Raw genomic sequence first — 12,447 nt, forward strand, 5'->3', positions numbered from 1 at the left:
TTTCCGACTTTTATACGAAATCGGATATAACGACAGTCCGTTATAGCGAGTAAATTTTTCGCTGTTATTAATTCTTGCTATAACGGACTTCTACTGTAGTTCCATGGTTTTCAGCCGGAAAATGTCACATAAGTCGGGTCAAATCATGGTCCACATCAGATGGTTTGCCTGATTTTTCCCAACATTGCTGTGCAAGTATTTTGCGATCATTTGGTCTACCGATGTTATTCTGAATTGAAGTGTGTACTTTTGAGTCCTGCTTTATGATACATAATGTAGGTATTAAGTATCAGTCCATTCATGAAATATCGGAAGAGTTTTTGTTCTAAACTTTAGTTTGTTTCTTTTCCAAAAGGAATGAATGCCTCTGAAACTTGATCCTTAAGATGTACCCCACCCCTAAACAAATAGGTTTCTCTACCTCCTCGTTTCCCCACCCCACATACCTTGATAGAGTGGTGTGTCCACATTGCACGTAGTTACGATTGCAACCTCAAGCTTGTCCATCCATTTCATGCTATCAACTTCCCTTCTTGAACACTCAATTTCTGTGGCATGTTCTTTCTTGAAACCTTTACAGTCCTTGCAGTGTCAGTGCGGTTTTCAATTGACTGCATAAACAGATCACGGTTACTGTAAAAACTATGCGTTTAAATACATCTTCCTACATCTAATAATTATTTAGCCAGGCACAACACAACTTTAGTGGATAGTGGATCCTCAGGCTTTGTCAGATCACATTCCAGCGCCTGTATAAATGTTGAAATTACAGTGTTACCTGGATTAATTTTCGTGGCCAAAAAGATGCATAAAATGTGAACGTCGAAGTAATAATAATAAAAAAAATAATCATCACCATCATCCCGATACCAGCAATACGGTATTAACGGTATCGCGCAAGTTATCAAAACAACGGAAGCAAGGATAAGGATGGCTACATACATTAAAAATAAAATCGTAAATAACATAAAAGATGCGGATTAGGATACTTAAAAACTTAAGGTTCTAAATGACAACTACATACAGGAATAGTGTGGAAAGCGGACTTGGACCCTGTGAGGCTGTAAGGTCGTAGGATGTTGTAAGGAAAAGAACGTACTCGCCCATACCCTTCGTATAAAATCTAATTAGAGAAACCAAGAAAAGAAAGAAACGTATAGAAAACAGATCGTGAAAAAAGGAACAGAAATACAACTGCAACTTGAATCTCGAACCATAAACCAGATAGGATATAACAGACAATCTTCTGGATGGTCCATCATAGGACGACTACAAACTTTTCTCATAATTTCTTTACACAGAGCTACTGGAGGCAACCTGACGGAAAATTAACACATTGCAACATTAAGGATAAAAGAAATTTTAAAACAGGAAAACCTCCAAACAAAAGGTGGCCTCGTGTGACACATAGGCATAAAGGAAGTTGCCCAAACTAAGATCCGAGGTGATTTCCTGGCAGGATAAGAACATTTACATTTTTTTAAATTTAAGAAGAAAGGCCGAAAAACACGAAAGTTAAATTTAGAAAGAGGAAAAAAAAATCACATGTTACAAAATATTAAGATAATTAAAGGTGCTTACCTTAGGGTAAGGTATAAGAAGTTTGATGACTATGGAATGAAATTGAACCCATCAAAAACAGTAGCATTAAAAATCAGCAGACATACAGAATGCAACATAAAAATACAGGACCACCAAGTTGAAGTAGTACACCAATTCAGTTATTTAGGAAGCGTAATCGCTAGTAATAACAGAGCTGAGAGAGAAATAACAAACAGAGTAACCAAAGGCTCTAACTTTTACAGTATCATTAGACACCTACTATGGGATCAGAAAGTCCCACAAAGAACAAAAATGACCCTGTACAAGTCATATTTCATTCCTATCCTTACATATTCTCTGGAAACCTGCATACTAACATCAAAGGATTATAGTAGGATTCAAGCCTGTGAAATGAAATTTCTTAGAACTGCCCTCCGAAAGACCCGACTTGATCATGTGAAAAATGATGAGATCCGATCTAACCTAGGTCTAAATGAATCGATGGAGGAAAGACTTAGGTCATCTAGACTTAAATGGTTTGGGCATGTTAAACGAATGAATAGCACAAGGTTACCATGTGCTTATTTGGAAGAGAGAATAACTGGTAGAAGACCAGCTGGAAGACCAAGAAGAAGATGGATGGACCAAGTGAGGGAAGACATGGAGAGAAGAGGATGGAATTGGGAATCTGTCTTGGACAACGAAATGTTTTTGAATAGGCAACTTTGGAAGACGCTCGTTTTCAAACACCCTACCTGGCTCGCTGGAAGGGCAAACCGATGATGATGTTGACCTTAGGGTAGGTTGGCCCTGTAGGTCCGGACCGCGCGCACCACGCATCCGACCCCTTCAAAGATCGAAAACGAAAAGCCGCAAGAAAACGGAAGCACACGCGTACATCACATCATACGGGAAATCGTTCGATATCAAACCGCCAATCGGAAAACACCTCCATGTAAAACCAATTACAACACTTCTAATTACAACCAATTACAAAAACCCTGACCTTATATGGGCATCAAGCAAACGACAAGCCATGAAGAAATTGCTGACGTAATAATTGATCCATCAATTTCTTACACGTGTCAGTATAGGGAGTTCATTTTCAAACTGGACCAAAATTTTAAAACATAAAATCAGCAAGACCAAATTATACAATCTTCAAGTTTTCTAGATATCACTGGAATAATTGAAACAATCAAATAAATTTTTAAAAGGTTCTTTAACAGTCTTATCCAATAATTTTCTTTCGAAATAATTTTCGGATAGTCTTTGCCAAGAAAGAAAAACAATTTCTCGAGATACACAAAACATTTTCACACAACCTTCTTCATTGAAACACCAAGTGACTACATTTTTTTATAACATAATTTACAAATAAATTTTCACTGAGAAATCAAAATAAAATTACTATTTCTTGATGTATAGAAAACACTCTTGAGATCGCCGTCCAATAGTTCTATTCATCCAGAATAGAAACTTGAACGTTTTCCTGCAGCTCAGGTACTGTGTCACCCACTACGGGTTACAACAGGGATACTCAGTGGTGCTATAACGTAGTTCAAACAGTTTTATACCAGATTGTATGCTTTTTAGTGGCAAAAACTGTTGCCAAGACGGTCTTCCTTTCCATTATAATAGACTTGAGCACAGAAAGCCCTCTCCATAGAAACTGATTCTTAAAATGTTGTACTACAGGCATTACTTTCTAGATATTCTTTTGTTTCTCAATTTTGTCGGAATCTGGGAAATGAAGAAATTTAGAAAGCAAGGAGAATCCTTCCTCTATAACATTTGGAATGAGATTTTCTACTGAAATAGAGCTTTATGCTAGATTTCTGAGCACTACCTATAAATATCTATCAGGCCTTTCTTGTTCATAGCAAGGCACCTGGTCTTATGACAGTGCTACAATGTCTGAGTTTTGCGTTGACCATGAGCTGTATATTCATGTCCAGAAGAATTGTGGAGAATTGCGTTTTATGGCCACTTGCTAAGAATGAAACCCACAGGATTATTGAACCAGATCGTTAGCTATTTTAAAGATCAGAAGACCTAGCCAACTTGGACCTACAGCAGATTGGGATGTACAAGAACGCAACCCACTCTGAAGACTGGAAACACCGGCAATGTGGTTACTGCCCTCAGCTACCATGTGCAGACATTTTAATTTGATGCGTTGAATGGAGTCTGCTGGTTTGAATCCACATCTACCACTGATCCACAGAGGGAGCTATTCGTGTTTAATCTACAGGAGATTGTGAAGCAGTCTTGCCTGCACTTTGAATTTTAGCAAGGCATATGATTCAATCCATGGATGGTAATGTTAGCTGTGTTTTGCTGAAGGGCAGAAAAGCAAGTTCCTTCCAGAATAAAACTGGTCTGAGACAAGGGGATACTTGCACTGGAGAAGATTATCAGGAAATTAGCTCTTGTACCTGCTGGCATCATATCGGGGAGACAACATAAAGTCCTTGCAAATGCGGATGATATTGTTCTTATTGGCCGCAATGAATTAATTAGAAATTAGGCAGTTATTTGGGGAACTAGAGGAAATGGCAGCAAAAATTGGCTTACGGGTAAATGATAAAAAGACATATTACATGGTTGTACAGAGACCGAATCATGAGGAGGTTGACAGATTGCCTTTGAAGATGGGGAAATATATATTTAAAAGAACAGAGGAGTTTAAATTCCTTGGTGTATTAATTGATGGGCAAAACCGAAGGCAACAAGAACCCCAAGCTAGAATTAAGAATGCAAATAATGCATTTTACTCTGAGCCCTATATTAGGCTCCAAGTTTTTAACAAGGAATGCAAAAATGATTATCCACAATACAATCATTCGACCAGTACTTCTGTATGGTTCCGAGATGTGGAGTATGACCAAGAAAGAGCAGCAGCAGTTGCAAGCCTTTGAGAATAAAGTTTATACAAAAATACTTGGCCCATGGTTCGATCCTATCTCTCAAAACTGGCAGAAAAGATCTAATATTATGAGATTTACACCCTCTCTCAACAACACACTATAATGGGTGTGATAGAATCCAACAGACTATGCTGGGCTGGACATGTACTGAGGATGCAGGATAGCAGAGCACCAGTAGATCTATACAAGGGATTTCTTAATGGGAAAAGACCTTCAGGAAGACCCCGAAGTACCTGGAAGAAGATCAACAAGGTATGCCAGACCCTCCAAATTGATAACTGGGAAGAGCAGGCTCAATATCGAAAAGAATGGAAGAGGATTGTTAGATCGGCACAGGAACTTCACGTCCCTCAGAAGCCTACGGAGCGAGTGAGTGATTAAGAGACAACGTTAAAAATGATACATGTTTTCGTCACAGCAATCCAACCTTTTCATCTCATTTTTATTTAGCCCCGTGTGGGTGGGGGGTAGTAGAATAACACACATACAGTATCCCCTGCCTGTCGCAAGAGGCAACTAAAAGGGGCATCAGGGACTGTAAACTAGGGTGTGTGGTTTGACGACCATGGGGCCCTTAGCTGAGTCCTGGCATTGATTCCACTTACTTGAATGAGGCTCCTCACTTCATCTCTCCTATCCAGCCCCCCTCGGTCAACTCTTCTTCTTTTCCAACCCCAGCGGTAGTAGGTTTCCGAGGCCTAGGAAATCTTTCATTTTCACGCTATTCTTTGGCCAATACAGTCATTTTTCAAAGTGTCGGTCCCCTTCAATATTTTTCTCTCCTTGAGATGGCTGCCAAGTTCTATTTGCTCTTAAAACAATAACCACCACCACCATCATTCTTATTTAGGACCTTGACTTTCTTAATGTTTGGTGTGTTCCAGGAGCCAGAAGGACAACATGAAGCTCATAGAGGCCCAGGAAGAACAGCGATTGATCCGTGGCCAAAAGGAATACCTTGACCTAGAGATTCGCAAGTTCCGCAGAAAAAAGATGCTCATTTATCATAACCTCGAACAAGAACTGTTGCGGGAGGTGAGTGCTTTTACTACCAAGTCCTGTTCTAATACAAAACCTTCCAAATGGTTATCTCTGTCATTGTTCTCTTGTAGATATGGCGACAAGGAAGTCTGCATAATGATCCTTTAGAGATTACCCTTAGAACACATTTTCAGTTTTGATGTAGAATGACTCTGCATATGCTTAGGACAAATTGAGCATCAATTATTATTAACCGTTGGGCCAGTATTGTCGCATCGTCTTCCAGTGCAGCTCCTTTCTTCTGTGGTCAGACTTTCAGCAGGGTGTCAGCCCCAGATCTTTTATGTCCTCCTCAAGTCTCCGTCGTCCAGGTGGTATGGACTTTCTTGTTTCTCCAGAAGATGAACGGTTAGTTGGTCAGTCTGTTGGGGTATGATTTTGCCACATGTTTTCATGGGAGTAGAGCTCTGAATTGTGACAACTCTGGTACTCATCTTCCAGTACCACACCTAGGATCATTGAAAATTCTTCTCTCTCTCTGATCAAACTATTTTAATTGATAATCAGTATTTATTTAATTAATTTGTGGCCCTTCCCATGGCCCTCTGAACTTTATACCTGTTATCCTTTACGGTTTCTCCGTGAACTTTTCAGAAAGGCAGTGTATTTTATGGTTTTATGGATGAACTATATTATCTTACAATTTTAACTACCAAGATCATCTTTTTAAAATTTGCACCAGAACAAGCTTCTGCAGGCTGTCGATACTTGTTGTGCGACCAGCGAACGTGTGATACATTGCTCTAATTTACAGTATATTCGTCTGATTGCTAAAGTCTTTGATTGCAAATACGAGATGCGTCTTGAATCCTAGACCATTGATGTCAATTTGTTTGTGTTGAATGGATGACTGTTCACTTTAATGAGTTCATTTGTTGGATAATCTTTACCGTCCAGTATAAAGGATAGTTCTTTTGTTCTTCACCACAGTTTACAAAGCATACATTGTATTGTAGTTTCAGAATAACATGTGAATTATGTTTGTGACTTAATGGGCTTCATATGTATTGCCACATGTTGCGGAGCTGAACTTGTGTAGTTGAAGTAACATGAATTATGTTTGTTGCTAATCTTGTCTTATGATCGTGTTGTTTTTCGGTAGTCATGAGTAAATATACGGAAAGCATTATCATCAGGTGTTTATGGAAACCTGTTCTTTGGGTTTCCCGTTATACTGAAATCTAGGAAATTAGGGAAATTTGCTCGTGTGATATTAACATAGCACATGGCGGTAAGAACGACCTGACTAATCATGTCAAATGTGTTAAATATCTTGGTAATTTGATATCTAAGGGAGAAAATCAGAAAAAAAAAAAATTTCTGCTGAAGTGGGAGATTATGTTTACGATGTAATCAAGGCCAATTATTTGTTTACTTAATTTTTAGTGGAACACAACATGCCATTGAGTGCAGCTAATCATGCAGGAGCATTGTTCAGAAACAGGTTTCCTACGTTCGAAATCACAAATAGAGTGTGGTTGTGGTCCCACAAAAACGTGCGTCCTAAACTAAATGGCACCTACTGCAACACAGGACATTGTTACTTGTTTACAGAATAGTCTGTATTATTACTGTTATTATACCTGGTAATAAAGAACACATGATTTATGAAGAGGAATAGCCATAAGATCAGCCAATATAGTTGGGATGGACAGTATGGAACACTAATTGATTTTATAATAACAGACCGAGAATGGGGAAGATACGTCATGAATACAAAGATAATCCCCAGTGAAAGTATGGAAGGTGATCATAGATTATTAATTGTGGAATTAAAACAAGTAAAAATCCCTAAAATTGTACTGAAGAAGAAACCAAAGATCAGAATTTGGGAATTGGAGGAGGATGAAGAGGAGGATATAAGAATGGCATTCCAAAATCGGATAAAAAGGAAGTTGCTTTACACAGAAATACAAAGTGGAGTAGAAGAGTGGGACAATTTAAGACAGGCATTTGTGGAAGCAGCAATTGAGGTATGCAAAGGAAAAGGTTCAGGGAAAGGAGACACAGTGGTAGACAGACAATATAAACAAGCTGAAGAAAGAAATGGATAAGGAAAAGCAACAAATTATCAGAGGGATGACAATTAGATAGAAAGGTTACATGTGGAATACAAAAGATTGAAAATACCAGTAAAGAGGAGTACCAAGGAAGAAAAGGAGAAATGTTGGAGAGAGTTTACTAACAAAATCGAGCAAGATAGTCGAGGAAATCAAAAACTATTATACAGAGTCATAAAATCGAAAAGAATAAATCAAGAAAAAATCAAGGCATTAGAGAGAGGAGATGGATACATAGTACGACGAAAGGGGTCTTCAGAAGGTGATATCAAATATTTTGAAAAACTTTATAATGAGGATGACTGCTCGGAGGAAGAAAGAGATGAGAAAATGCACTTTCGTACCCAGTCTTTTTAGCAAGTTTAGTGTATTTGCATTATGGATTGCTCACCTATGTCACTCGAAATATTTCACTTCCATTTGCAACATTTTGAGCGCCATATCCCCTTACCTAATTTCAACCACACATATTGTAAATTATATATTCATAAGGTTCTTACTGCTTTAAACATGTTTTAGGATTTCGCCAAATATTGTGTATGTTTTAATGTGGCTGATGATAACCCCGAGTAGGGTTGAAACTAGTCCCATGTAATGTAAATAACATTTTAAATACAACTATGTATTGAATAGCTGGAAAACTCTCCTGTTTATAATTTATATGTTATCTCAGTTCAGTACTGACCAACAACATGAAGTTCATAACCCTTTCGATATATACCGAAAGCTAAGATGTAGTATATCGATCATCGCTAAATTAGCTTCCTGTGAAATGAGAAATTTATCGTACTAAGTTTTCATAATTGTGTGTAACGTGATGGTATATATCCTCTTGCCTGTTGAAAATTGCCGCTGATCATTGTGTTTAATTTCCTATTGTGTGCTCCGTTTATTTAAATGGTTGCGACAGTGTTTGATCAAGAAAAAGAATTTGCATTGGAAAGATTTTACGTGTTTGATAAAACTAGAAAGATACTGCAATTTGCAAATTGAGGAGCAGAGAAGGGACAGAGTTTCACATAACAAGAACAAGGACAAGGCATCATAACACAAGCTAGTCTCACAGTTCAGCGGCAAAGAGAGCTGAGAGAGTGGACCAGGTTTGTGCAATACTATACAGGAAGAGATGTGAGCTTATGCTAGTTTCCTCGTTTAATGACATTTACGCCTAGATAATGCATGCTGAATCCCTCCTTTACTTACAATTATAAATCATTTAATTCATTCAAATGATGTTAAAGAGCCCTCTAATATTAGGCCTATTGATTTTTTAAAGATGCTGGTGACTTGCCCACATCTGGAAGACTGCGGGAAGGTTCTGTACCTCGAATCATCAGAGAGGAGGAAGGATTAAAAGAAGCTATGAAAGTTGAGAGAGTTTCAATTCTTTGTGATGAATCGACTGATAAAAAAGGGCAATGTGTATTTTATGTTTCTGATAAAAGTGCTAGTTGTGGCGACGGTACAGTTCTCAAGTTATTTGTAGGGGGGAGTGAAACTTGTTGCAAATGCTAATGCTACAGAAATGTTCACAAGCAATTATGAGTGTAATTCACAAACTTGAAATTCAGTACCAGAAGGTAGTTTCTATAACTTCAGATTCAGCATGTTCCATGGGCAAGTGTATAAACGCAATTAGGGTTCTAGTTTCAGAAGGGTTCATAAACTGAATTTGGTGGGCAGTGTAACATTGTAAAGGCAAAACACATCTTCCGAAAGCATGCATACATTCAGTTCCTGAAACAGAAATATGAAGACGAACCCACTAAAGCTAAACTCTTCCCTATTCCTGTGATCACCTAGTGGAACTCATGATTTTAAAAGTGTTGAGTACCTCGGAGAATATCGTCATGATCTAGTAGACTCTATTGAAGATATTGAAGGTGAGAGTGTTGCTGTGAACTATTTGAAAGCCTTGACCCCAAATGAAGTAACAAAAATTCATTACGTAGCTATTTTTCTTGTTGAGCATTGCTCAAAATGTTGTATCTTGCTGCTCACATTACAGTGTTCCAACATGCCATTAATTCACATAATTAAATCTAAGCTTAGTGACCTTTCAAAGGGCTTTTAAATTAGTAGATGATGCATTTTTGTTTTAGACAACCTTGGATAAACTTTCCAAACTACCAAAACAAATGCAGATGCATTTAACATCTTTGTTTCAATCTGTAGGTAGAGCAAGCCTGAAAAAGCTGAACCATTTAATAGAGTTTGTCATTTCTTCTCTTGGTAAAGTTTTTTATCCAAGAAGCATAATGGAAGTAGTGTTTAGGGATCATGTAGAGCAGGTAGAGATATTGATATGATTGCCATTCTTCTTTCCCTGAAACCAGAATACAAGCAGTGAAAGCCTTATGGATCCCAGTCAGTAATGTTGATTGTGAGACGGCATTCTCAACGTATATAGACGTTGATTCCCATAGGGAATCTGAAATATTTGTCCCGAATGAGTAAATTTATGATACCGATATAAATGGTCCCTTATTGGACATTATAAATTTTCCAGCTAACTCATTCCTGGTTGCCAGCATTTCACCCCAGTGTGCTAACTTGGGCTCATCAGTTGCCTCCACAGTATGCACTACCCATGCGTCTTGGTGGGTGTGCTATTTACCAACTGATAAGCCCAACTTAGCACACTGGGGCAAAACGCTGGCAACCAGGATTGAGTTAGCTGGAAAATTTATAATGTCCAATAATGGACCATTTCTATTGGTATTATTCTCAACTTATTGTAATGTAATGTCTGACAGGAGAACAGCTCTGACTCCCAGTAATATGGAACTTGTATCTCTGTCTTTTTTTCAGGCTGATATGTAGATTGTATACTTGTATACTTGTTAGAGTGACAGCCGATACCAGTCGTCCATGCTTTGATATACAGTACAACCTTGATATACTTTCTCGGAAACTACATCTTCCCGTATTATTCGTTCAAATTACGTGGTCCCGCGAGCATTCTAATTAAATCACGTTGTAAAAATCCCGCATTATCCGTTCTTCGGAGAAACAATTTCCCGGATCAACCGCCCAGTAATTTCAGTCCCATCAACGCTAAATCCTCAATGATGATGTTTTTCAAGAAACTGTATCTCACAAAAGGACGGCTACGGCATACTTACGGATCTTGGTGTTAACATCCAGTCATTGCGCTAATTTGAGAAAATACTGTACTGAAAATGCGATCGATGGTGAACTTGCATGAGGAACCATCTTAGCATCGCGTTCGGGTGGTATTGCTTAGAGAATCCTCGGAAATCTTAAAGCAGAGAGTGTCCACAACAATTGGAAGGAGACAGAGCACATTTCAACAGCTCTGCACGAATGATATAGATGTTGATTCCCATAGGATTTCCATAGCTCTGCATGAAGACGGAAAGACTTGCCAAATGTCTACATTATGTCCAGTATTAGATGTTAATTTTTTTACTTTTTTCGATTGTGTCACCGAACAGGTTTTTGGAATTTCCCTCAGGGCAGTGAATAGTCACTGGGCTTTTTGACAGGAAACAAAACTGCTCCTTCTTAAGTACAATAACACAAATTTAGTATTTTAGTATTACTGTATACGATTATGTAGTACTGAAATATTTAAAATAGTTACATTTGAATCAGCCTTATCAATACACTTACTAAGGAAAGAAAATTATTTGATTCTGTACTACATTCAAACTAGTCGATACGGATCAAACAATCATTTTAACCTATCAACAGTATACGATTATGTTATCGAGACCAGAAGCTTGCATGCATAAAGCCGTGGGAGGTTTTTGTCCTAATATAAGACTGAGAATTTCACGTTTTTGTGTTAAAATGTTATCAATATCGCAGCCGTTTTATTTGCACATGTTACATTTTAAAACTTTGTATAATTTCGCACTCGTACCAACTTGTACAGCGAACGCGCTTTCCAGCTGAGCTCAAGGTCGCAAATAATCGTCATTTCGGAAGTGTTAATGATATTTTTTTTCTCTTTTCAATTTGATTGTGATTAAAGACGGGCAGAATTTAATATAATGCATCCGAGAACTTGAGGATTGGTACTTACATTTGAAATTGTATTTTCGATTTCAACATAACCTTTAAAAGTCGATGGCGATTTCTATAAACTGTCTGTGAACAGTATACTAGTGACCAAATTACAATGGAAGAATTTTAAAATAAGAAAGTATTTTGCCATCATTTTGGGCACTTTTGTATCTAATGTACTTCATTTTATTAACTTAAAGAATAAAAAACTACTTGTTTGATTGTTGTTTGGCTTGGCGTTATGGGTATTAGATTTTTCGAAGAGTTTGGCTGATCAAAGTTGCTGAACTGACGAAGTTTCCCCAGTAAAACTGAATGTTAAATTTCAAGATTTTAAAGTCTCGTACCAGTAATTAATGTTTGAAGCTGGCCCCGCGGTCTGACTTGCCGGCCCCTCACCCGGAGGGCCCGGGTATGATTACCGGCCAGGTCAGGTATTTTTATCTGGATATGAGGGCTGGTTCCAGGTTCACTCATTCTACAGTTACCTTTAATTGCAGAGCTATTTAATGGTGAGATGGCGAACCGGTCTGTAGAGACAGGAATAACGGCCGAGAGGATTTGTCACACTGACCATGCGTAACCTCGTAATCTGCAGGCCTTCGGACCAAGGGCGGTCGCTTGGTAGGCGGAAGGCTCATTGGGGCTATAGTTTGGTTTGGTTTAGGGGTGTTTGTAAGATAAGTATACATATTTCATTTTGGTGATGTTTAGCCAAATTGTTGATGAATCATTCATTCCCGGATTTTCCGTTTTCCCGTGTTGTACGTTTTTTTCCCGTGGTCCCGCCGAAAATGGAGAATCGAGGTTCCACTATTTGTAATACTGTGTGTGCTTTAAGC

The 12,447-nt window shown here is 38.2% G+C and overlaps 1 protein-coding gene across 3 annotated transcripts in view; it reads left to right on the forward strand.

Moving 5' to 3' along the window:
• The window catches only part of Tao (Serine/threonine-protein kinase Tao), a 549,291-nt gene that overhangs the window by 395,577 nt on the left and 141,267 nt on the right, over nucleotides 1–12,447 (forward strand). For all 3 annotated transcript variants that reach the window (XM_067158891.2, XM_067158894.2, XM_067158892.2), the window contains exon 11: nucleotides 5,357–5,507. In XM_067158891.2, coding sequence (XP_067014992.1) covers nucleotides 5,357–5,507 — 151 coding nt within the window. The remainder of the gene's footprint in view (nucleotides 1–5,356; nucleotides 5,508–12,447) is intronic.

The sequence above is a fragment of the Anabrus simplex genome, chromosome X (genome assembly GCF_040414725.1).
Source record: "Anabrus simplex isolate iqAnaSimp1 chromosome X, ASM4041472v1, whole genome shotgun sequence".
Lineage (NCBI taxonomy): Eukaryota > Metazoa > Arthropoda > Insecta > Orthoptera > Tettigoniidae > Anabrus > Anabrus simplex.